The 27,273-nt window shown below is 42.3% G+C and overlaps 2 protein-coding genes across 2 annotated transcripts in view; both read left to right on the forward strand.

Annotated features, from left to right (window-relative positions):
* LOC143270581 (uncharacterized) overlaps window positions 1-11,952 on the forward strand; it is a 62,811-nt gene extending 50,859 nt beyond the window's left edge. Inside the window, exons 16-22 of the mRNA XM_076561007.1 lie at window positions 1,432-1,566; window positions 4,302-4,369; window positions 5,721-5,745; window positions 7,743-7,783; window positions 8,167-8,197; window positions 9,634-9,693; window positions 11,616-11,952. Of these exons, the coding sequence (XP_076417122.1) occupies window positions 1,432-1,566; window positions 4,302-4,369; window positions 5,721-5,745; window positions 7,743-7,783; window positions 8,167-8,197; window positions 9,634-9,693; window positions 11,616-11,932 (677 nt within the window). The 3' untranslated portion in view covers window positions 11,933-11,952. The remainder of the gene's footprint in view (window positions 1-1,431; window positions 1,567-4,301; window positions 4,370-5,720; window positions 5,746-7,742; window positions 7,784-8,166; window positions 8,198-9,633; window positions 9,694-11,615) is intronic.
* LOC143270582 (uncharacterized) overlaps window positions 1-27,273 on the forward strand; it is a 444,849-nt gene that overhangs the window by 69,315 nt on the left and 348,261 nt on the right. The window lies entirely within an intron of this gene.

A 27,273-nucleotide genomic window follows, 5' to 3' on the forward strand; every position in this document is an offset into this window, starting at 1 on the left:
AGTGTGCTTCTAGCATGTGCACAACCCTGGATTTGATCCCAATGACTGTATAATATGTGCCCATTGTGGCACACTTCTGTAAACCCAATTCTTCAGAGCTAGAGTGAGGAGAACCATAAATTGAAACTCATCCTTTTATACATAGGGATTTTCAGCCTGATCTTGCATTAGAGGTATTTCTAGAAGTTTAAAATAATGGTTAGGGGATGAGCTTGACTCAATTGCCCCGTAGAGTCTGTGGGTAGAAGAGTGTGTAGAAACTGGACTTTGATGAGTCGAGCAGAGCAGGTGTGGTGCACACTTGGTGCTAATACAGACCCTGCCCTTCTAGCTACATTTATCTGGGTTGTCCATACAGTGGCTGAGGATATTTGTCATCTAGAAAGCCATGTGCATACTTACCACCCAAATGCCAGACTGCTTTCCTTACCTGGTCATGTTGAAGACATCAAGGAAGGCTTGGCCAATTGAAGGGAAGTTTCATTTTTGTCAAACCATCATGCAATAACATGATGTAGAATGATTTGGACTCTGAGTATTTCTAAGGAATATGCTCGAATCTATAATCTCTCAGTGGGGTTCCCTGGCAGTCACAATTAGTCAGTGGGAGGGATATGACAGGTTGAAGATGCAAGAGAAGAGTCACATATTTGTACTAAGCCAGTGCCCTCCAGTGACTCCAGTTTTGAGTCAGGGATTGGAAGGTAAAGAATATCTCTCTCTCTCAGGCTGCTCCTGTCAGGGGTTTGGTCACAGTGACAGGGGTGTAACTAATGTGGTCCTAACGGTGAAAAGTCGGGAGTGCACACAGTTGTTTACTTCTCAGTCATGTAAGGCTATTAATACCGTATGTTCTCTGTGAGCTACAAGGACCACAGGTGAATAAAGAATGAAAGTCAACAACAGCCACACTTCCCATGCTGGATGCAATGGATCGCTCTAAATTCAGTCACTAGCTTCTAGCTGAATTCCTCTGATATTTAACAAACATCATTGGAGTATTTCTGCTGTACATGTGCCTTTCCTTATGATTTACCATTTGTAGTTCTCTTTTAGACTAGAAAGTATCATGAGAAGTCCTTCTGAAACTTCCAGTGTTTGGAGAAAAGCATGGAAGAAAGAGGAATCGTATGAACAACAGTGTATTCATGCGATTGTCAGAAGGAAGAGCTCCCATCTGGCACCAAACCCATACAACACATTCAGTCCTGCTCCTTCTGTATTGCACCAGCCACGTAAATGCAGATAGTACCTATATTGTCTGTATACTGCTTAATCACAAAATGTGATCTTCCACAAGCAACACTCTTGACACTGATGACTAGCTGGAACAGGAAATTAGACCATATTTACAAACACACAGCCATGATTAGTTTTCTGGTTTTCTGCCGTAAACTAACATAACTCTCCCTGTTGTGACTACATTTTCAGTTACTTCATTCTTTAGAAGATTTTGTAAGAAAAAAACTATCATCCCTCAAGTTATGGAGGAACCTCCAGCTACTCCAGTTGCTGTTCCAGCCAGTGGTAGCACATCTGATAAAATAATACAAACCCAAGGGGAAGGTACTGTACATATTGAGGCTTTGCTTCCATTATATGTAGTAGTCAGTTATCCTCTGTGCCATAGGTAAAACTGAACAGATTTACCAGAACTTGCACTATCTGAAATATATCAGTGTATCTATCTCATCCCTAGAAATACAACCATAGAATTTTAAGAGGTATTTAAAAAATTAAATAAAAATAAAAGTCACTTTGGCTCTCGCTGAATACTATGAACTAGAGGAAAGCTGGGGCACATGTATAAGTTGATGTAGCTTCACCTGATATGGGCAGAAACAGGTGAGTAACCCTATCTGCTACTTAATCTGTGGGAGCCCGTTCTGGGGTTCCTCGTGGCTTTACCCAGCAGGTCCGAATAGAGGATGATCAGGACCACGGGCCTGAGTGCAGGTGTCTGAGATGGTCTGCACTTGGCTGTGCTGGGGGAGGAGGTCTTTTGCTCCACCCCTTGGCGTCTCTATAAAAACCCTGGGCAAGAGACAGTCGGGGCCCGTTGAAATAGGTTCCAGGCCCTCTCGAGGCTATCCTTTATTTTCTATCTGTTTATCTCCGCAAGATTCTCCGCTATAAATCCTTCTGTCTAATATGTCCTGCTGCTCGCACTCAAGAAAACTCTAGCAAGCTGTGGGGGTGGTGAGTAAACGCCCCACATTAATCCACATGTGGGTGACACAGATGGATTAGATCTGAAGAGTCCCCAAAGTACAAGTGAAATTTGAAATATGTAACAGCCTTCTTGGCCAGGTTCAATGGGAAAGGGTCCCAGTAGTGGCCATGTCACACCCTGTGCTTGGGAGTGCAAGAGAGCAGGAAAGAGATCTGTAAGTACGAGGAAAATGGGAGGTTCCTGTGCTTTTCCTCTTTCGGAAGCAAATGATCCATTTTATAATTCCATAAAATATATACAACCTATCAAAGAATCACAACCATGTCCTCTGAAAAAGACAGATGACCTTTACCTCAGCCATCTTTCCAGGCTGTCAAATGTTTACATGGCAAGCCATGGCATCTGGCATAATTCCCTGTTTGGAGCAATTCCAATTATACATTTTTGTTTGACTATTTGAGTGTCTATTTAATCTTATGATCTTCCATTTAGCCTTTTCAAACATCCTCCGTGCTGTCCCTCCTTTGTTCTGTTCTGCCATCCCTTTCCCCACTCAGACCTCCCTCCCTTTACTCCCCCTTTTCCCTTCATGTCACCTGTGCTCCCCCATGACCCCCTTACTATCTTCCTTCCTCCTTGCCAATTAATGTTCCCTTTCTAGTCTCCTGAACTCTATAGGTTCTCCAAGTTAGTATCTAAATCTTAAATTTCACACTACAATCAGATGAATATTATGATAATGTCCTTTTAAAGCTACCAACTAGAAACTTTGAGTTTTAGTAGCACATTTCTACATATTTCATGTTTTCAAAAATACCTTATGGTTTTTGTTGTTAATCAGACATTGCTATAAAATGGTTTTACTACCTTGAAGTTGATTATTGCTCCTGTGTGTTTTAAATCTTCAGTTTCTTTAGTGACTTTGTGAATGAATTGTTTACAATGATTATTCTCTTCCTCGTGTGTTTCTGGGGGTTTTCTGTAATAGTGAATTAGTGATTGGAGTGAGTTTTAACTGCATACAACCAGCAAGTATCCTGTCTTTGTCATGGGATTCTACTGGTCTGTGGGGGAGAGCTTCAATACACTGGAGGGTACAGAATTCTTAGTTTAACCTTCCTATGTGAACAGAACTTCAGTGTCAATGGGAAAAGAAATAAAGCCTCATGTCTTCATTGTTCAGAACCGTGTGTGTGTGTGTGTGTGTGTGTGTGTGTGTGTGTGTACATTGTCCTCCATTTGTGTGAATCTTAGATTAACCAAAAGAATGTAGGAAGTGTGTAAATTATCTCCATGATACTCGTTTTATTGTGATTTCATTTTATGGAATGTTTGCCCCAGAATATACCTATTACCACAGGAAACCACTGGAAAAATATGGTCTGCCAATGCTTTTAGCAGATGACTTGGGAAAGTGCTTTCTACTCCAAAGAGAAAAATTACATTGCTCTATTAGCCTACTCTAAAAATAGTATCTATTCCAGAGAAAAGCTGTGCTGCTCCAACACAACAGCATTTAAGGTTTTCCTTTCCCTGGGATGTGACTGCCCCTTTATGGTTCATGCACTGAACTAGGGAGTGGAGCATGGTGCCACTAGAGGCTAAAATGCTAATTCAGTGGTTCATTGAATTAGCTTCTGGATTGCTGTGAGCCTTGTTTTGTTTCCAGCATTCTGAGGTACCCAGATGTGCTGCAGAGGGGACACGTTATCATGGTCTTTATTTTCTCGTGTTCACCAATACCACTCCATAAACCATATTCCTTTTGGTACCCTGGAAAGTGTGTACTAGATGGCAACTTAGCATAAATTAAAACTCACATTGTTTCTTAGTTTTAGAAGACCATCCGTCTGGTCTTCAAGTGATTGATAGGAGTAATGGGAAGCTTGTACCCTTGGAAGACTTTTATTGTCTTCTGTTCCCATCAGCACACTGCAAGTGTTCCATTTTCCATTTTTTCCCTGCTTCTCGTTGACTCAGTGCTTTCAATGAGGATGCTCCAGCAGCCCCTCGGTCTAGCCTCGAGAGCATAGCCATACATATAAGCCTGTTGTGTAAGCTAAGCACTGTTCTCTAAGGAAGCCATGGCCCACAGCACCAGTGATGAACAGTCACTCTCTCTTCCTAGATACTGAAGATGCCCCTGATATTAAACAGTTATTTTCTAAAGAGGAAGAAATCGACCATTCTACTGAGGTAAGGTGGACTTTCTATGACTGAAATGGAAATGTTGCTGTCTGACTTTCCTATTTTATTTGAGTTTGCCTATTAAAATATGACAGTATGTATATATACTATGCTGTGTTTTCTGGAATAGTAGAACAGTTCCTTGCCGATGGACACCTTATGAGAAAGAGCATTTGTGAATGGCACAGTCAGGGTACAGAATATATGCTATCACCTGTCCCTCTGGAAAACAATGCTTCTTCTTTAGATTATTTTGTGGTTGGTGACTGAAGGAGGGTTAGAGATACATCATTCTGAAAAATATCATAGGTTTGTCACAGATATATCTTTGTTTTGCCAGCCATTAATGTTGGCAGTGAAATAAAGGCTACACAACTGTCTCACCATGCAGAGGACCTAGTCCAGTCCCATGTAGGCACCACAGCCATTGATCCAACTTTCATGAATTCCCTCTTGTTTGTTTGGTTGTCCCTGCATGTTTCCACATCATGATCCTGATGCACTTGCTCATAGAATCCTCTTCTCTCTCTTTGACTGGACTCCTGGAGCTCGGTCTAGTGATTGGCTGTGGATCTCTGCATCTGCTTCCATTAGTTGGAGAAAAGTTCTGTGATGACAGGGTATTCACCGGTCTGATCTCTGGGGCAAGCCAGTTCAGTTCAGGCACCCTCTCTACTATTGCTAGTAGTCCAGGCTGGTGTCATCCTTGGGGATGCCTGGGAACTTCCCTAGCACCTGGTTTTTCTCTATCCCCATGATGTCTCTCTCTATCATGGTATCTCTTTCATTGCTTTCCCCCTCCCTGTTCCAGTTCAACCATCCCATTCCCTTATGTTCTCATCCCCTATCCCCTAACCTCCATTGCCCACTCCTCATACCCAGATTACTCATGGAGATCTCATTTGTTTCCCCTTCCCAGGGCAGTTCATGTGTCCCTCTTTGGGTCTTCCCTGTTAGTTAGCTTCTCTGGGGTTGTGGGTTGTTGCCTGATTACTCTTTGCTTTATATCTAGTATCCACTTATGAGTGTGTACATAACAAGTTACCATCTCTGGTGCATGAGCAGGCTTTGTGGAGCCCACTACCTATGATGGGATACCTCGTGCAGCCTTGAGGCAGGGGGAAGGACTTGGACTTGCCTCTACTGAATGTGCCTCCACATGGGAGGACTTGCCTTCTTGTGGGAGGAAGTGAGGGGTGGATTGGGAGGGGAGGCTGGGGGCATGGAAGGAGGGAAGAAGAGGATCTTTGATTGGTGTGTAAAATGAATGAAAAAAATCTTAATTAAAAAAAAGAAAAAGACATGTGCCTGTATGCCCCATGATGTTACCCTCAAAATGTCTTTGTTTCTATAATTTCAGGGAGCCTGGGAAGAAGACCAAAGCGGTAAGTATTGTTTAACTCCTTGGTGAGGAAGAATGTAAATGTTAAGATAGGTAGGGTGTCCCTTACTGTCTTCTCTTTGAAAGGCCACCCAACTTGCTGTTTCTGGAGAGAGCAAAACAGTCAACACGACTTTTTAAGGGTGTTCTAGATGCCCTTGACAGCCAGGTTTCTGCATAGATTTCCATGAGGCTGTGTGCATAAAGAATATTAGGGTTTCAGGTGCTTCAATGTCTTGTTTCCCTGCATGGGTAATGGTCTATGGAGGACATAGTTTATGCTCCCATTCATACTTTAAATGAACTTTATACTTTATTAGTTCATCTAGTCTTCATGACATTTGTGCTTGGGGATTGTTATAACCCCTGCTTCAGAACAAAAATGAAGAATCTCTGATCAAAGTCAAAAGCAGAAAGTTAAAACATGAATCCATCTGGGCAATCCATTGCTCTTGCTTCCATGGTTGAGCCTTAAATTCATTTAAGAAAATTTTGAGAGCATTGTCAGCAGGGCTGAGGGTTTACCATGTGGTTCAGAGATGCTGCCTGTCCATGACAAATTGCCTCCATGTCATGTTAACTGCATATTAAACTAGACCACATCCACAGATGCTTGAAGTCACTTGTGTGAAAAATCCAAAGACTCCCTGCTGTGTCCGGTCATTTCACACAGACCTTTGGAGTTTAAAGCAATCATGTAGGACAAGGCGACTTACTTCTGTAGATTTTGGACTCATGTCTTAGAAGCTGTCCCAAAACAAAACAAACACACACACACAAAAAAAAACAACTGAAATATTATAGTACACTTTCTAATAGCACTATGAGCAATAAGATTTTCCAACCCAGCTTGTCAGTAACCAAAGCAGATCAGTTGAGCAGCCTGTGCAGTTCTGAGAAACACCTGTTGGTGACACATAGCAAGTGTTAACAATCACACATACTGTGCTTTGAAACTTTTTGTTTTTTGAAATTAAATTATATCATTTTCCTCTTTCCTCCCTCTGACCATCCCCATGCGTCACCCCCTTTCTTCCTCAAATTTATGACCTCTGGCCTCCTTCCCTCCAACTGTAGATTGTAGTTACATATGTGTGTGTGTGTGTGTGTGTGAGAGAGAGAGAGAGAGAGAGAGAGAGTGCATTTGTGAGTGTGTGTGAGTGTGTGTGTGTGTGTGTGATATATTCCTAAATATATAGATATAATCCACTCTTTCCATACAATGTTATCTGTATTATGAGATTTCAGAGCTGACCAGTTGTTGTTGGAAAACCAACTGGGCTGTTCCCAGGGGAAGAGGATTTTTTTCTCCCACTCTCCACAGTTTTGGTTGCAGCACTAATGTTCTAGATGGAAGATTCAGGCCAGGCCCCCCACAGTCACCTGTTCTCTGCATTTTTATTTGTTGTAGTTTTCTGTTATGATTTCATTCTGTTGCAAAGAGAAATTGTTCTGTTGGATGGTAAAAGCTACACTGACCTGCAAGTATAGGATAAATATTTAGAATACAGTTAGAAATTATGCAGCTTTAGTGTATTATTTTTATTTTGAGACAGGGACACATTTATCACAGGCTGCCTCTATCTTACTCTATGGTTGAAGCTGAGGCCTGGTCCTCCTTCCACTACCTCCTGAATGCTGGGATTATAAGGGTTGGGGATTTAGCTCAGTGGTAGAGCACTTGCCTAGCAAGTACAAGGCCCCAGGTTCGGTCCTCAGCTCCAAAAAAAAAAAAAAAAGCAATAAGTATATGCCACAAAGTGTGAACCAGCTAGATTTATTTTATATTGTTTAAAGTGGCTTTAATTGAGGAACAAGGAACCTAGGTCTCATATTGATCTGTTTTATTTTTTCTTTTCTGGAACATCCTTCTACACTGGAGGATGGCCCAGCAGCAGCCCAAGCTATCTCCATACACACGTGTGCACATTGAAAATATTCCCTGAGTGTTTTATAATCATTAGTTGCCAACATCCTCACAGTTACTCTGTTTTCTCCTAGATTTATCTGGTGCTATTAGTGCACCAGAATCCAGACAAATGGTAAGCATACCTTTGTGTGTCTTCTGTAGAAATACAGCTCTATTTGGGTTCCATGTGTGTTACTTTTTGAAAGACAGTTTGCTTTGTGGAGTTCAGGGTCTCCAGCTCTCTGGTATCGTTGACATCACCATATTCATTAAAATTGAAACATAGAAGCAGTTCCCTCAGAAACTCCTTTCCCTGTTCTAGTAAGGATTTGCTTGCAGTGTTAGTGGACTTGGGAGGTACAGTGCCAGGAAGGAAGGCTCTTTCCGTCTCTACTGGTGTCATATGCAGCACGAGTAGAGCTCTATTTCCACCGGTCTCTAAGTCATCCAGAGAAAACCAGACCATTGTGAAGGATACAGTATAGCCCAATCTTAACAATGCTTTCTTTTTCATAGTTGCAGATCACATCTGTTGTGTTTGGAAATCGTAAGTATCTGAAATCTCTCTCTTGTTCAGGAAATACCTTAGTGTTTCATTCCTAAGAAGCCTGAATCAGGATTCCTGTTGGAAAGGGGAGTTGAAAGTTAAATGATTAAATGGTTCTGCCATAGAGGCTCTGTGGAAAATCCCAAGAAGAACCTGGGTCAACTTTGTGTGAGCTGGTGTGGCTTTACCTGGTACACTATGTCCTGATGTTCTTGCAGATATAGCCCAAGTGGGGGACACAGATGTTGAAGAGCATCAGAATATCAGTAGTAAAGAAAGCTTTCCTAGTAAGTAACAGCATGCCCTGTTGGAGTTGATAGGAGAGGATCCAGGAAACAGTAAGGTTGTACCTTCTGCTTGGCAGGCTAAGGCAGTATGAAAGGTATCAGTGAGATGTAAATTTGCCTGGAGATTTAAATACTACTCCATCCAGGCATAATGGTAAAGAGAGGTAGAAGCAAACATACCAAACCCCACTGTCAATGGGAGTTGGAGAGATGGCTCTTTGATTAAGAGCATTATCTGTTCTACCAGAGGACCAGATTTGAGCTCCAGCACCCATAGAGCTGCTCACAACCATCTGTAACTCAGTTCCAGGGTATCTCATGCCCTCTTCTGATCTTGCCTGGCATTGTATGCATGTGATATACAAGCATTCATATGCAGGCAATGCAGATGAAACAAACTTAAAAATAAAAGTATGGTCTTCACCGGAACACCCATCCTTCCTGCCTCTGTCCCCGACAACGCTCCTAGCCATCAGTTGTAATCAGTAGCTTTCCTCGGAAATTGTGTGTATTCTGATGTAGTCTGGAAATATGTGTATATCTGGTGCTCACTTTTGATTGGTGAGTTGTGATAGAAGAAACTGTCAGTGGCTCACAACTGTCGGTAGTCAATGACATGAACCTTAGTACAAAGGTCTTGTAGTGTGGGCCCAATAATGCAGAAGTGAATCCTCTTCTGGCTGGTCCTGCAGGACTTATAACAGTACCTCCATGTTTCCATTCAGTCTTCTTTTTCCTTAAAATCTTGAAGTGCCTACTTCTATTTATTCATTTGTTTGTTTGTTTGTTTGTTTGTTTATTATATATACAGTGTTTTACCTGCATGTATGCCTGTGTGCTAGAAGAGGGCACCAGATCTCATTATAGATGATTGCGAGCCACCATGTGGTTATTTGGAATTGAACTCAGGACCTCTAGAAGAGCAGCCAGTGCTCTTAACCTCTGAGCCACCTCTCCAGCCCCCATTCAGTCTTTATATAAAAGACAATCTTATGGGTGGGTGGCAGAGTGAGTAGACTGGCCTCCCTGAAGCACCTTCCATAACCTAAGATGTCAAGGAACCAGTGGGAAGCTGAGGCTGATCTGGTGTGAGCTGATGTGGCTGTATCTTCTGTAGGCAGAATGAGCCACTCTGTTGATTTCTTCCAGGTGCTACTGCTGAACTGCAAATCAGGGAGTTGGGAAAGGAGTCAAGTCCTGTAGCTCCAGGTAGGTAACAACATTGCATTCTGGGTCTACTCTGTCATGTGGACAAGGTGTCAGTGGGGACAGGGACAGAAGGAAGCCTGTGTGTGAGCTCATTTCCAGCCTGTGCTCCTCACACTAGACTGACCTGTAGGGCAAATGAGTCAAAGGACAGACACATTGACACCTATCTTGGAGCTTCTGACCTAGTACTTGAGCATGGATCTGGGACTCTGTGGTCCAGATAAGGCCTCCTTTCCAGATATTACTAGTTCATCATGGATGTACAAAATCCCAGGAATTAAAGTGCATGACCACTTGTATTTTATCTCTTGAGTCCTCTCTGTCTTATCCTCTGTGTGTCTGAACCTCAGTTTCCTGCCATCTCATCAGATCACCTTGCCATATCTTCCAGTGTGTTCTGTCCTCTAAGCTGTCTGAAACTGATACGGCTTCATGCTTAGTATAGTTCTCACCTGTCTCCACGGGTCTAGAGTATGAATCAAAGGAGATTATATTCCCCAAAGGTCTTTTATGAAACCCCTGCAGTAAGGTGAGGGTCTTTCTTCATTGCAAAGTATGTCTGCCTGCCCTGTACCCTTCTACTTCTGATGGATTGATTCTGCTTGTGTAAACTCAGGGACTCCTCTTTCTAATCAATGTGTCCACAGCGATGAAGGAGCCCACTTCACCGGTCACATCATTTGACCACTCTTCTGTCCCTTACCCAGAGCCTTCTCCACCCTCCTCCCTATTTCCTGAGTGGAATGGCGGCTCTGCACGTTATGCCCAGTAATCCATGAAAGTGTGTCCCTGCTGCCTTGTTCTTGATTCTGCATACCGAGTTGACTGGCCCACCTGATCGGACCTAACCTAATCCATCATGGATCCCTGGATTCATTCCTGTTTTATGCATAAGTGTACCCAGTTGTCTTCCCCTTCCCTTGAAATGTGGCCTCACCTGAGTCCTTTACAGAGTTTATGGGAGAGCCAAAATCCCAATAGGAAGTGTATACAATGGGACATTGCTTAGGGACATGCCCAGCTAGACACAATTGAGTCTTACCAGGTCATCTGGTCACACCATTACTTGCGGAAAAGAGGTGAAGTGCTGTTCTTGCCTAGCTGGGGAAAGCAGGGAGCTGAACAGAGTGGGAACAGGGATGCTAAGCACAACACAGTTAGCAAGCAAAGCTTTGTTTCTGATGTGAAAGGAGACCCAAGGGGAACATCCAAAAGTTACAAACAACAGAACAGCAGCCAATAGAAAATTGTCCCCAACAATGTTGATAGCATGGATGGTGGCACATGTGGGAGCAGTCACTCACCTAGGATGGCCAACCTGGTCCCTGCAAGAAATACCCAGCAGTGTCCCAGAGCTTTGTTGTGGGGTATTGTGTTCCCCAAAATATTGTGTACCCTAATAAACTTATCTGGGGTCAGAGAACAGAAAAGCCACTAGATACTTAGGATAGGCAGTGGTAGCACACGCCTTTAATCCTAGCATTCCAGAGGCAGAAATCCATGTGTTCAAGAATACAGCCAGGCATGGTGACTCACGCCTTTAATCCCAGAAAGCAAGCCTCTAATCCCAGGGAGTGATGGTAGAAAGCAGAAAGGTATATAAGGCGTGAGGACCAGAAACTAGCAGTGTTTGGCTGGTTAAGCATTTGGCAGGTTAAGCTTTTAGGTTTTGAACAGCACAGTTCAGCTGAGAGTCATTGGGATATGAGGACACAGAGGCTTCCAGTCTGAGGAAACAAGATCAGCTGAGAAGTTGGCCAGGTGAGGTTAGCTGTGGCCTGTTATGTATCTCTGATCTTCCAGCTTCACCCCAATACCTGGCTCACAGGTTTGATTTTATTAATAAGACCAGTTAAGATTCATGCTACACTTTGTGCCATGACTCCTTCCCTATTTTGAACTTATTCCTACTCTATCCCTAGAGATAAATGTACTATACCAAGCCCCACCTAAATCTTCAAATAAAGATACGAATGAGGAGGAGGAGGAGGAGGAAGAGGTGGTGGTGGAGGAGCCGGTGGAGGAGTTCACAACGGAGGAGGAGGCGGCAACAGATGAGGAGGCGGAAACAGAGGAGGAGGTGGCGCCTAAGGCGGAAGCAGGGGAGGCAGAGGAAGAAGAGGAGGAGGAGGTGGTAGAGTTGGAGGCAGCAGGGGAAGAGGCAGAGGAGGAGAAAGAAGAGGAGGAGGAGGAGGAGGAGGAGGGGGGGGATGAAAAGCTACTACCAATAAAAATATAATGCCTATAATCGTATATAAATGTTTTTTGTTTTTATTTCTATGTCTCTGGGCATGCCCACTGGAGTCACCCCTCCAGGGTGTTGTGATAGACAGTTGTAACCCATCCTGTGGAGCTACTTAGTTCTCCGTAAGAGTAGCAAGCACACTTGGCTGCTGAGCCATCTTTCTAGTACCCAGATCTCTTATCTTGAAGGCACATTTGATATTTTGATAGTATCTATCCACAGATACAGATGGGCTTAAAAGCACTCCCCCAGAATACTTCTAACACCTAAGACAGGAGGTGTGGATGTCTCCAAGAGGAGTATATCATCCCTGAACATCCCCTTGTAGTATACCCGGGTCCTGGAGGCCAACATAGGCAAAGTTCCTCCAGAGACACCTCAGAACCTCACTGGGTAGCTGGGGAGCCTAAGATAGCAAATTTCAGTGGTGCTCCTTCAGAGGCTAGGCTTGTTCCCTGGGGTGCCCTCCAGATCTCCAGTCCTTAGATAAAAGTGACAAGGGCCCTCCCCCTGCCACATGACTGAGGGGACCTGCTTCGGTGGCTTCAGGCTTTGAATATGGCCCACCAGACCAAAGCCCTTCCTTGAAGGGTCCCGTGTACCCTCAACAGGTCCTAGACACTGTGGGATTGGGTGCCCACTGAGAGGTCATCCTCACTGGGTGAGCAAAGCAAGTGTGGCGAGAGCTAATCTAGTTGCCTGCGAGAAATTCATGTCTAGGGCCAAAGATCACATGGGCTACCTGTATGATGCCTCTGAAAGTAGCCCAGGGATTAGCAAAGAAACCCAGTGTTGTAGATTAATTCTAATTGATCTTAATAATAATAATAATAATAATAATAATAATAATAATAATCCAGAGTCAGATGTCAGGGTGAAAGCTGAAAGATAAGAGAAGCAGAGCAGCCAGTCACTAGAGTTCTTACCTCCTCAAAATCATCCGACTGAAAGGGGACTGGGTTCCTGTCTCCTCCTACCTTACATTCTTCTCTCCACCCAACCATATCACTTCCTGTCTTCACCTCCCTAGTGCTGGGATTAAAGGCGTGAGAACACAAAAGCTGACCTCAAAGGTGTATGTCACCACTGAATGGCCTCTATGGCTAGCTAGTGGTTGGCTTTGCCCTCTGATCTTTAGGCAAGCTTTGTTAGAGCATACACAAAACATCATCACACAGTGTGCTAAAGGAAGCAGATTCTGAGTACACAGCTGGCTGCTTAGGTTCATGGCCTGGAACTTGGACATCCAGAATGCACCCAGGAAGAGGTTTAGCCCAGTTTTATAATACCTAGAAAACTACAAGTTCCAGCATAGTCAAATGCTGCTGCTAGGGCAAGTTGTCTTCTTCACAAAAGTCTTTTCTTATAGAAGCTCAACTTAAGATTACAGCCTGGCCCCAAGAGATCACAAAAACTCTCAACATACTGACTGATCTGGAAGTTCACACCATTGTCCACACCTGTTCAGGTAAGAAGGTAAATCAGGATGTACTTTGTCCACAGAGCCAGAAGAAGAGAGCAGGCCCAAAGGCCCATGAACAGACACTAGGGAGGCTGGGATGATTTGTGCATAGATCTCATGACTGGCAAGGTGCAGAATGACTTTGAGCTCATCATCTATGTCACTAAGTGAGAGACTTGAGACATAGGTAAGACTTTCCTCATGCATCTTCTACACCATGGTGCCTTTGCCACTGATCATCAACCTCTGGGAAGGTGGCCTTGGAGGTAAAGCTTTTTACTAGGTCAGCAATCTGGATTACACAGAAGAGAGCCAAGAGTGTTTGGCATGGACATATTTGTCATCTTCAGAGCCCGATAAGGAGCAGACTCAATCCCTCTTCCCCAATCCATTGTCTGAAAGGTCTGTGGATGGGAGGATATTGGTCAAGTGGTTTGAAAAGTATGAATTAGCACATCTTCACCACTTCTGCTCCACCAGATTCATCCACCCAGTCTCACCCCCAGCTCTGTTGCAGAACACCTGCTGCAGTCTCCCCTTCTTCTCTGACCCCACCCCCAGTGGACCACAAAGATCTTTTCCTACAACCTTCCTTCCCCCAACTCATCCCATTATTTCAAGCTCCAATACCACCAGCAGGCATTCATTTGAAAAACACCAGGTGATCAGTCCAAGGAAACAGCCCTGCAACCATACCACTGTAGGTAGACTTTTCTTTCCTGTCCACCAGTTCCCAAATACCTGACATGAAGACTTAATATAAATTATACATGCTTGGTTGATAGCTCAGGCTTATTACCAACTAATTCTTACAACTTTAATATACCCATTTTTATTAATCTATGTATTTCCACATGGCTCATGGCTTTACCTGTCCTCCAGTATGTCTCCTTCCCTCTGTATTTCCTGGAGACCTCTCAGACCCTGCTCTCCTTCCCAACATTTTTCTCTGCACTGAAAATCCTGCCTCGCTATGGATCAAACAGCTTTTTATTTACAGTGAGAGCAATACATATTCACAGTGTAGAAAGATTATTCCATGGCATACCAAAACAGGCCCTGGATATTCCAGTTTAGCTAAAAGCACTAGAAAAAAAGATCTTAAAACAGTCTGTATGAAGATGATAGAGGTCCTTAAAGAGGAAATTAATAAATCCCTTAAAGAAGTCCAGGAAAGCAAACAGTGGGAGGAAATGAATAAGTTCCTTAAATACAGGAAAAGACAAATGGAGGAAGAAGATGAATAAGGCAATTCAAGACCTGAAAATGAAAATAGAATCAACAACAACAACAAACCAAACAGGGAATTCTGTAAATGAAAAACTTAGAAATTTTAAAAGGAACCACAGAGGCAGGCTTCACTGACAGAATACAAGAGAGGATGAGAGAATATCAGGTGTTGAAGGTATGATAGAAGAAATTGATACATCAGTCAAAGAAAATGGTAATTCTAAAAAACCACTGACACAAAATATCCAGGAAAGATGGGACACTATGAAAAACTAAATCTAAGAATAATAGGAATAGAGGAAGGAGAAGAAATCTAGCTCAAATGCCCAGAAAATATTTTCAACCAAACCATAGAATAAAATTTTCCTAACCTAAAAAAGGAGATGTGAATAAAAGGTACAAGAAGCATACAGAGCACTAAATAGGTGGGACCAAGAAAAGAAAGTCCCTCTCAGCACATAATAGAATACTAAATATATATAACAATAAAAAAAATTAAAAGCTACAAGGGAAAAAGACGAAGTAACATAAAGGCAGACCAATTAGAATTATACCTGACTTTTCCATGGACACTCTAAAAGCCAGAAGAGCCTGGACAGATATTCTATAGGCTCTGAGAGACCACAGATGCCAGCCCAGACTACTATACCCAGCAAAACTTTCAGTCACCATAGATGGAGAAAATAAGATATTCCATGATAAAGCTGTGGTGGTTTGAAAGAGAATGGCCCCAAAGGGATTGGCACTATAAGGAGATGTGACCTTGGTAGAGTAGGTGTGGTCATGTTGGAGGAAGCATGTCACTGTAGAGGCAGGGTTTGAGGTCTCATATATGCTCAAGATATCACCCCAGTGTTTCAGATCACTTTCTGTTGCTTGCAAGACGTAAATTCTCAGCTACTTCTCCAGTACCATGCCTGCCTGCATTCTGCCATGATGATAATGAATTAGACCTCTGAAAATGTAAGCAAGTCATCTCAAATGTTTTCCTTTATAAGAGTTTCTGAATCATGGTATCTTCTCATAGCAATAGAAACCCTAAATAAGACAAAAGCCAAATTTAATCAGTATTTATCTACAAATTTAGCTCTACAGAAGGTGCTAGAAGGAAAACAGCAACCTAAGGAGGTCAGCTGCAACCATGAAGACACAGGGAATAATCTCACACCAGCAAGACAAAAAGAAGGTAAAACACACACACACACACACACACACACACACACACACACACACCACCAACAACAACAACAACAACAACAAAAACACAATAACAACAGCAACACAACAGGAATCAACAATCATTGGTCATTGATATCTCAATAGCTATGATCTCAACTACCCAACAGAAAGACATAGACATCAATAGAATGGATATGAAAACAGGATCTATCCTTCTGTTGCATTCAAGAAACATACCTCAAAACCAAGAATAGGCATTCCCTCTGAGTAAAGATTTGAAAAAAGGTATTCCCAGCAAATGAACCTAAGAAGCAAGGTTGTGCAGCCATTTTACTACCTAACAAAACAGACTTCAAGCCAGAACTAATCAGAAGAGATGGGAAGGGACACTACATACTCATCAAAGGAAAAATCCACCAAGATAACATTTCAGTTCTTAACAACTATGCCCCAAACACAAGGGCACCAGAGTTTGTAAAAAGCAACATTACTACAGCTTATATCACATATTGACCCTCATTTGGTGACAGTGTATAACTTCAATACCCCACTCTCACCAATATGCAGGTCATTCAAACAAAAACAAAACAGGGAATTATTTGAGCTAACAAATGCTATAAACTAAATAGACCAAACATGTTTATAGAATACTTCACCCAAACTAAAAAGAATATACTTTCTCTGCACCTCATTGAACTTTCTCCAAAACTGACCACATGCTTGGACACAACGCAAGTCTCAACAGATACACGAAAATTGAAATAACTCACTGCATCCTATTAAGACACCACAGAATAAAGGTTGATATCAACAGAAAGCTTACAAACTCATGGAAACTGAACAACTCTCTACCAAATGAAAAATGGGTCAAGACAGAAATAAAGAAATTAAAGACTACATTAGAGTTTCTATTGCTGTAAAGAGACACCATGACCATGGCAACTCTTTTTAAATAAAAACATTTAATTGGGGGTGGTTTACAGTTCAGAGGTTTAGTTGATTATCATCATGGCAGTAAGCATGGTGGCACACAGGCAGACATGGTATTAGAGAGGTGACTGAGAGTCCTACATGTGGTTTGGCAGGCAGCAGGAAGAAAGACAGACACTGGGCTTGGCTTGTACTTCTGAAACCTCAAAGCCTTCTTTGGAACACTTCTTCCAAAAGAGCCAAACCTACTCCCACCAGGCCAGATCAATATATAATGTCACTCACTACGAGCCTACGTAGGCCATTTTCATTCAAACCACCACAAAGAATTTCTAGAATTAAATGAAAATAAATATACAACATACCCAAAATTATGGGATACAATGAAAGTTATTCTCTCATATAATAATCCTGTCTTTATCTTCCACTCTATCCCCTCCTCATAATCCCCTCACCTCCTCTTTCCCCTAGATCCACTGCTCCTCTGTTTCCCTTCAGAAAAGAGCAGACCTAGAGGTTTTAAGAGGCAAGTACATAGCACCAAGTACCTACATAAAAAATTAATTAAAAAAAAAAACTGAAGCCTGGGGGTGGGGGGTGGGGCTATGGAGCCAGGTGCCAGTAAAGCTGGCCCTAAGGGAGAGTGTACAGGGTGGAATCCAAGTTGCTTACAAAAAAAAAATATGATTGGTGCTTCAGGTCAAGAAAGGTGATGTCAGTACATAATTCCCTCATAGACAACACTGTAAATTCTGTAGACTCTGCAGGTGTGTTATTGGGTAACCTTTAAGCTGATCTGCACAATGGGGCATTTGCCCCTCCCCTGCCCCAGTCTCATTCTTTATGCTTTAAAAGGAGCTTGTTGTTTTTAAATAAATGAGTCCCTACCTGACTTGGCTCCTTGCTGCGTCTGATCCCGGGTAAAAGGGAGGCTGGCGAGCAGTGCACTTACCTTTCCTCAGTTCCAGGTCTCTCTTCTCAGGGGACCTAGGTTCCTGGTGGGGCAGGACTCCACAGAAGAGTTCTCATGATAGCAAGATATAACAGAACACCTGAAACGCTAGAACAAAAAGAAGAAATCACACACAAAGGAGTAGATGGCAATGAATAATCAAAGCCAAGATTGAAATCAATTAAAAGAGAAACAAAGAGAACAATACAAAGAATCAATTAAAGATTGGTTCTTTGAGAAATCCAGTATGATAGATAAACCCTCATCGAAATTAACTAAAAGTCAGAAAGAGAATGTCCAAAGTTACAAAATCAGAAATGAAAAGGAGGACATAACAACAGACAGAGGAAACCCATAGAATTGTGAGGGTGTAGTTTAAAAACTTGTATTCCACTAAATTGAAAAATCTAAAAGAAATGGATAATTTTCTGAATAGGTACCACTTACAAAAGTTAAATTAAGATCATGCAAGCAATTTAAACTGACCCATAACTCCTACTGAAATAGAAACAGTTATTAAAAGTCTCCCAACTAAAAATAGCCTAGGGCCAGGTATTTTGAGTGCAGAATTCACCAGACATTCAAAGAAGAGTTAATGCTAATACTCTGTAAATTATTCCACAAAATAGAAACAAAAGGAACATAGCCCAATTAATTTTATGAGGACACAGTTTTCCTGATACCCAAACCATATGAATACCCAACAGAGAAAGAGAATTACAGACCACTTTCCCTTATGAACTTAGGTACAAAAATACTCAATAAAATACTTGAAAACAAAATCCAAGAATATATCGAAAAGATCATCCACCATGATCAAGGAGGCTTCATCTGAGAGATGCAGAGATGGGATAACATGTGAAAATCAATAGATGAAATCTACCATATAAACAAACTGAAAGAAAAAACTACACATGGTCATCTCAGTAGATGGAGAAAAGACCTTTGAAAAAAATCCAACACCTTTTCATTATTAAAATCCTGGAGAGTTTAAGGATACAGGGGACATACTCAAAATAATAAAGGCAGCTTACAGTACACCTGTAGCCAACATTAACAAATGGAGAAAAACTCAAGACAACTCCACTAAAATCACAAGCAAGACATGGCTGTCTACTCTCTCCATATCTATTCAACATACTACTTGAACTCTTAACTACAGCAATAAGACAACTGAAGGAAATCAAAAGGATACAAACTGGAAAGAGAGAAGTCAATGAATCTTTATTTGCAGATGATATGATATTATACATAAGTGAACCTAAAAATTCTACCAGGGATCTCATAAATCTGATAAACCTTTCAGCAAAGTAATTGGATACAAAATAAACTCACAAAAAATCAGTAGCCCTCCCATATACAAATGACAAATGGACTGAGAAAACACTCAGAGAAACAACACCTATCCCCATAGCCACTAATAATATAAAATATCTTGGGGTAACTCTACTCAAGAAAGTAAAAGATTTATATGATGAAAACTTAAAGTCTTTGAAAAAAGAAACTGAAGAAAATATTAGAAGATGGAAAGATCTCCCATGCTCATGGATCAGTAAGATTAACATACTAAAAATGGCCATCCTACCAAAAGCAATCTACTGATTCAGTGTAATGCCCATCAAAATTCCCAACACAGTTCTTCACAGAACTTCAAAGGACAATTTTCAACTTCATATCGAAAAACAAAAATCTAGGATAGCTAAAACAATTTGAACAATAAAAGAACTGCTGGAGATCTCATTATTCCTGATTTTAAGTTGTACTACAAAGTTATATTAACAAAAACCATATTTGTTTTTATTGGCATAAAAAACAAAGACATGTTGATGCATGGAATAGAATTGAAGAACCAGACATAAATCCACACTCTTTTGGCACCTGATTTTTATAAAGAAGCCAGAAATACACTTTGGAAAAAAAGAACAACTTTAACAAATGGTTCTGGTAAAATAGGATGACCGCATGTAGAAGAATGAAAATAGATCTATACTTACAACCCTTCACAGAACAACTCCCAATAGATCAAAGACCTCAACATAAGACCAGATACACTGCACCTTACTGAAGAGGAAGTAGGAAATAGTCTTGACTTGTAGACACAGGAGATGACTTTCTGAACAGAACACTGTTAGTGTGGACATAAAATTAAACAATTGATAAATGGGGCCTCATGAAACTGAGAAGCTTCTGTAAGACAAAGGACACCATCATTCCTACAAATAGTAGTGACAGCCTACAGAATGGGAAAAGTTTATAACAACTCCATATCTAGTAGAAGATTAATACCCAAATTATATAAAAATCTCAAGACTAACCAAACAACCCAATTAAAAATGGGTTACAGATCTAAACAGAATTCTCCATAGAGAAAACACAAAAGGCTTTACCACTCTTGGGCAAATAACTCAAATGACACTTCATCCTACCACAAGGAAACATGTTCAATTATGTTCATTGCTGCTCTTCATGGTAGCCAGAAATTGGAAACAACCTAGATGTCCCTCAACAGAAGAATAGAAATAGAATAGAAAGTAAATGTGCTACATTTACATAATGGGTTATTACTCAGCTGTTAAAAAATAACATCTTAAAAATAACATTAGCTGGATAGCCCTGCTCCCTAGGACCTAGCCTCCAGGGGCACATCTCCTGTCTCTACCCTATATACTGACACCTAAGCCCCAGAGATACTACAGCGGCATCTACCCACCTCCAGCCATCCCAGCCTCATCAGTGACCACTAGGGCCCCACCTGCACCTGGAGGAGGATGTGAGTGTCTGGGCACCCTGGTGGATAGCCCTGTTGCCTAGACTCTAGCCCCTAGGGGTACTTCTCTTGCCTCTCCCTCACCCTCAGACATCAAAGCCCCAGTGACCTGGCAGCTGCCTCCAAATACCCACAAACATCACCTGAGGCATCAGAGATCATCAGAGCCACAGGCCCCAACTGCACCAGAAGAAGAGCAACTATGTAAGCCACAGGTCCCACCTGCACCAATTGGAGGAAGAGATGGGTAGACAACAGTGTAAGAATACATTCAACAACATAAAGAACAATATGGCACCACCGGAAACTGGTGGTTCTACAACAGCAAGACCTGAACACCCCAATGTAGAAGAAGCAGAAAAAAACAACCTAAAAAATAACTTTATAAAGATGATAAAGGCCCTTAAAGAGGAAATGAAAAATTTCCTTAAGAAATGGGGGAAAAGACAAACAAAACAGTTGGAAGAAATCAATAAACCGCTTCATGAACGCTAAGAAAAAAACAGGTGAAGGAAACAGTTCAAGATTTGAAAATGTCTGCCCCCAACTTCCCTTCTGGACCAGAGGTGAGTATCCAGGCCCAACCCGGACCCCATCCCTGGGCACCAGCCACTCCGGGAAGACATGCCCAACTTGGCCCCAGATTCTGGCCACCGGGCAGGTGCCCTTCTAGCCCCACCAGGAGGGATCCCCTTTTCCAAGCCCCCCCCCCGGCAGCCCCTGCAATCTCCACGTCCTGCCCCCACGCCCATCTGCCCGAGACCCCAGCCACTTCCTGAGACTTAGAGACTGACCCCCAGCTCCCATCCTGCCCCCGACTTCCTTCTGGACCAGAGGTGAGTATCCAGGCCCAACCCGGACCCCATCCCTGGGCACCAGCCACTCTGGGAAGACCTGCCCAACTTGGCCCCAGGTTCTGGCCACTGGGCAGGTCCCCTTCTAGCCCCACCGGGAGGGATCCCCTTCTCCAAGCCCCCCAGCAGCCCCTGTAATCTCCACGTCCTGCCCCCACGCCCATCTGCCCAAGACCCCAGCCACCTCCTGAGACTTAGAGACCGGCCCCCAGCTTCCATCCTGCTCCCAACTTCCCTTCTGGACCAGAGACTTCCGGTCCAGATAAGAGCTTCCATCCTGCCCCGGAGTTCCCATTTGGACAAGAGAACTCCCATCTGGACAAGAGAGAGAGACTTCCTGAATCTGTCAGCTCTTTCTGAACCAAGTACACTGATACGACCAAGAAGAAACCACAAGGAGATGGGCAGACGTCAAGGCAGAAGTACATACAACAAAATGAAGAGCAATACAGCATCACCAGAACCTAGCCCGCCTCCAACATCTAGACCTGAACATCAAAAATTGGAAGAAGCAGAAGAAAGTAGCCTTATGAGTAACATCATGAAGAAGGTAGAGGCTTTTGTAGAGGAAAAGACAAGAAAATTGGAAGAATGCTGTAAACAACTAGAGGAAAGGGCAAACAAATTAGAAGAAAACAATAAAGTCCTGCAAGAAAGCAATAAAATCCTAGAAGAAAACAATAAAGTACTGGAAGAAAACAATAAAGTACTGAAAGAAAATCATGAAAAAGCAATGAAACAGACAAAGGAAACAGTCCGAGACCTGAAAAGGGAAAATGAAAAAATAAAGAAGACACAAACAGAGGGAATGCTGGAAATAGAAAACATGAGTAAAAGATCGGGAACTTCAGATGCAAGTATAACAAACAGAATGCAAGAGATGGAAGAGAGGATCTCTGGCATTGAAGATACAGTAGAAGAAATAGTTTCATCAGTCAAAGGAAACACTAAAGCCAACAAAGTCATGAACCAAAATGCTAAAGCTTAAAGCCAGCCACTTGTTCCCTCTTGAGCCGAGTCAAGGCTTGGCTTTACAGGCAGGGGCCCTGTTTAGCAGGGCAGGCCTGAGCTGTTTGTAGCACTGGCTTTAAGCAAGCAGCTCACAGTCCAGCCTGAGCCCAAGCAGACCTGGGCCAGGGCTAGGGAGCCGGCTGCTCCGGCTAGGGAGCCGGCCCCAAGCAGTTTTTAATGGATTCTTGTCACGTTGGGCGCCAGATGTAGATGTAACCAATCGTCATTTTAAAATAAGAAACACAGAGAAATGTAAAAAAGAAAGCCGAGAGGTCAGAGCTCAGAGATAAGATCTTACCGTCTGCAGTGCTCCTAGCTTCCCCGAGAGAGGGAGGTACTTCCTGTGTCCCTGTTTAAATAATCTTTCTGTTCTGCCTTCTCATTGGTTGTAAACCCAACCACATGACTGCCTCATCACTGCCTGTAAGTACCGCCCTCCAGGTCTTAAAGGCGTATGTCTCCAATACTGGCTGTATCCCTGAACACACAGAAATCTACCTAGCTCTTCTAACCACCATGCTCTTACTATGGCTCTAATAGCTCTGACCCCAGGGGAACTTTATTTATTAACATAAAATTAAAATAACATTTCAGTACAAATAAAATATCACCACATTCTACTCAAACGGGGCATAAATAGTTCAACTCAGTATTGGAAACTAAGTAAAACAGGAGCTTCTCTTCAGTCCAATACACTGTACTTGCTGGGAACGGAGCGAATGCTGTTTGCACTGTGTATGGCCAGAATAGCACAAAGTGGTGTCTTAGCCTGAATGAACACTTGCTGCTAGAACTTGAAACTTAACGTGATTCAACTCCGTTTAGGAAGTTTAACTGAACCCTAGTGTGCCATTCAAGAAAAACACTCTGCTTTTGAGAAACGGGCATTCTTGTACTCTACTGTGTTTCCTATAGGGCCAGTACAGTGAGCTAGCTCAGAACAAAAGAACTGTGCTTCCTATACAAACGGGGCATAAATAGTTCAACTCAGTATTGGAAACTAAGTAAGACAGGAGCTTCTCTTCAGTCCAATACACTGTACTTGCTGGGAAAAGACGCGAATGCTATTTGCACTTTAATGGCCAGAGTAGCACAAGAGTGGTGTTCTTAGCCTGAATGAACACTTGCTGCTAGAACTTGAAACTGAACGTGATTCAACTTCGTTTAGGAATTTTAATTGAACCCTAGTGTGCCATGCAAGAAAAACACTCTGCTTTTGAGAAATGGGCATTCTTGTACTCTACTGTGTTTCCTATAGGGCCAGTACAGTGAGCTAGCTCAGAACAAAAGAACTGTGCTACCTACACAAATGGGGCATATCTAGTTCAACTCAAAATTAGAAACTAAGTAAAACAGGAGCTTCTCTTCAGTCCAATACACTGTACTTGCTGGGAACAGACGCGAGTGGTATTTGCACTCTGGTGAATAGCCAGAATAGCACAAGATGGTGTTCTTAGCCTGAAAGAACACTTGCTGCTAGAATTTGAAACTGAATGCGATTCAACTCCGTTTAGGAAGTTTAATTGAACCCAAGTTTGCAATGCAAGAAAAACACTCTTCTTTTGAGAAACGGGCATTTTTGTACTCTTCTGTGTTTCCTATAGAGCTAGTACAGTGAGCTACCTCAGAACAAAAGAACTGTGCTTCCTACACAAACAGGGCATATCTAGTTCAACTCAGTATAGGAAACTAAGTAAAACATGAGCTTCTCTTCAGTCCAATACACTGTACTGGCTGGGAACAGACGAGAATGCTACTTGCACTGTGGTGTATGGCCAGAATAGCACAAGAGTGCTGTTCTTAGCCTGAATGAACACTTGCTGCTAGAACTTGAAACTAAACATGATTCAACTCCATTTAGGAAGTTTAATTGAACCCTAGTGTGCCATGTAAGAAAAACACTCTGCTTTTGAGAAACGGGCATTCTTGCTCACTACTGTGTTTCCTATAGGGCCAGTAGAGTGAGCTAGCTCAAAACAAAAGAACTGCGATTCCTACACAAACGGGGCATATCTAGTTCAACTCAGTATTGGAAACTAAGTAATACATGAGCTTCTCTTCAGTCCAATACACTGTACTTGCTGGAAACAGACACGAATGCTATTTCCACTGTAATGGCCATAATAGCACAAGAGTGGTGTTCTTAGCCTGAATGAACACTTGCTGCTAGAACTTGAAACTGAACGTGATTCAACTCCATTTAGGAAGCTTAATTGAACCCTTAGTGTGCCATGCAAGAAAAACACTCTGCTTTTGAGAAACGGGCATTCTTTTATTCTACTGTTTTTTATTTAGGGCCAGTACAGTGAGCTAGCTCAGAACAAAAGAACTGTGCTACCTACACAAAAGGGGCATATCTAGTTCAACTCATTATTAGAAACTAAGTAAAACATGAACTTCTCTTCAGTCCAATACACTGTACTGGCTGGGAACAGACGAGAATGCTATTTGCACTGTGGTGTATGGCCAGAATAGCACAAGAGTGCTGTTCTTAGCCTGAATGAACACTTGCTGCTAGAACGTGAAACTAAACGTGATTCTACTCCGTTTAGGAAGTTTAATTGAACCCTAGTGTACCATGCAAGAAAAACATTCTGCTTTTGAGAAACGGGCATTCTTGTACTATACTGTGTTTCCTATAGGGCCAGTACAGTGAGCTAGCTCAAAACAAAAGAACTGTGATTGTACACAAACGGGGCATATCTAGTTCAACTCAGTATTGGAAACTAAGTAATACATGAGCTTCTCTTCAGTCCAATACACTGTACTTGCTGGGAACAGACGCGAATGTTATTTGCACTTTAATGGCCAGAATAGCACAAGAGTGGTGTTCTTAGCCTGAATGAACACTTGATGCTAGATCTTGAAACTCAACATGATTCAACTCCGTTTAGGAAGTTTAATTGAACCCTAGTGTGCCATGCAAGAAAAACACTCTGCTTTTGAGAAACGGGCATTCTTGTACTCTACTGTGTTTCCTATAGGGCCAGTACAGTGAACTAGCTCAGAACAAAAGAACTGTGCTTCCTACACAAATGAGGCATATCCATTTCAACTCAGTATAGGAAACTAAGTAAAACAGGAGCTTCTCTACAGTCCAATACACTGTACTTGCTGGGAACAGATGCGAATGCTATTTGCATTCTGGTGAATGGCCAAGATGGTGTTTTTAGCCTGAAAGAATACTTGCTGCTAGAATTGAAACTGAATGTGATTCAACTCCGTTTAGGACGTTTAATTGAACCCAAGTTTGCCATGCAAGAAAAATACTCTTCTTTTGATAAACGGGCATACTGCACTCTACTTTGTGATCTTAGCCTGAATGAACACTTGCTGCTAGAACTTGAAACTGAACGTGATTCAACTCCGTTTAGGAAGTTTAATTGAACCCTGTGTGCCATGCAAGAAAAACACTCTGCTTTTGAGAAAGGGCATTTGTGCACTCTACTGTGTTTCCTATACCGCCAGTACAGGGTGCTAGCTCAGAACAAAAGAACTGTGCTCCTACAAAAACGGGGCAAATCTAGTTCAACGCAGTATTGGATACTAAGTAAAACAGGAGCTTCTCTTCAGTCCAATACACTGTACATGCTGGGCACAGACGCGAAGGCTATTTGCACTGAGTATGGCAAGAAGAGCACAAGAGTGGTATTCTTAGCCTGAATGAAGACTTGCTGCTAGAAGTTGAAACTTAACGTCATTCAACTCCATTTTGGAAGTTTAATTGAACGATAGTGTGCCATGCAAGAAAAACACTCTGCTTTTGAGAAACGGGCATTCTTGCACTCTACTGTGTTTCTTATGGGACGAGTACAGTGAGCTAGCTCAGAACAAAAGAACTGTGCTTCCTACACAAACGGGGCATATCTAGTTCAATTCAGTATTGGAAACTAAGTAAAAGAGGAGCTTCTCTTCAGTCCAATACACTGTACTTGCTGGGAACAGACGCGAATGCTATTTGCACTCTGGTGAATGGCCAGAATAGCACAAGAGTGTTGTTCTTAGCCTGAATGAACACTTGCTGCTAGAACTTGAAACTGAACGTGATTCAACTCCATTTAGTGAGTTTAATTGAACCCTAGTGTGCCAGGCACGAAAAACACTCTGCTTTGGAGAAACTTGCACTCTTGCACTCTACTCTGTTTCCTATAGGCCCAGTACAGTGAGCTAGCTCAGAACAAAAGAACTGTGCTTCCTACACAAATGGGGCATAACTAGTTCAACTCAGTATTGGAAACTAAGTAAAACAGGAGCTTCCCTTCACTCCAGTACACTGTACTTGCTGGGAACAGATTAGAATGCTATTTGCACTGTGTATGGCCAGAATAGCACAAGAGTGGTGTTCTTAGCCTGAATGAACTCTTGATGTTAGAACTTGAAAGTGAACGTGATTCAACTCCCTTTAGGAAGTTTAACTGAACCCTAGTGTGCCATGCAAGAAAAACGTTCTGCTTTTGAGAAACGGGCATTTTGCACTCTACTGTCTTTCCAATAGGGCCAGTACAGTGAGCTAGCTCAGAACAAAAGAACTGTGCTTCCTACACAAACGCGGCATATCTAGTTCAACTCAGTAATGGAAACTACGTAAAACAGGAGCTTCTCTTCAGTCCAATACACTGTACTTGCTGGGAACAGACACAAATGCTATTTGCACTCTGGTTTAGGTCAGAATAGCACAAGAGTGGTGTTCTTACCTGAATGAACACTTGCTGCTAGAACTTGAAACTGAACGTGAATCAACTCCATTTAGGAAGTTTAATTGAACCCTAGTGTGCCATGCAAGAAAAACACTCTGCCCTCGATAAACGGGCATTCTTGCACTCGACTGTGTTTCCTATAGGGCCAGTATAGTGAGTAGCTCAGAGCAAAAGAACTGTGCTTCCTACACAAACGAGGCATACCTAGTTAAACTCATTATAAGAAACTAAGTAAAACAGGAGCTTCTCTTCA

This window comes from Peromyscus maniculatus, chromosome 23, assembly GCF_049852395.1.
Source record: "Peromyscus maniculatus bairdii isolate BWxNUB_F1_BW_parent chromosome 23, HU_Pman_BW_mat_3.1, whole genome shotgun sequence".
In the NCBI taxonomy this organism is placed as follows: domain Eukaryota; kingdom Metazoa; phylum Chordata; class Mammalia; order Rodentia; family Cricetidae; genus Peromyscus; species Peromyscus maniculatus.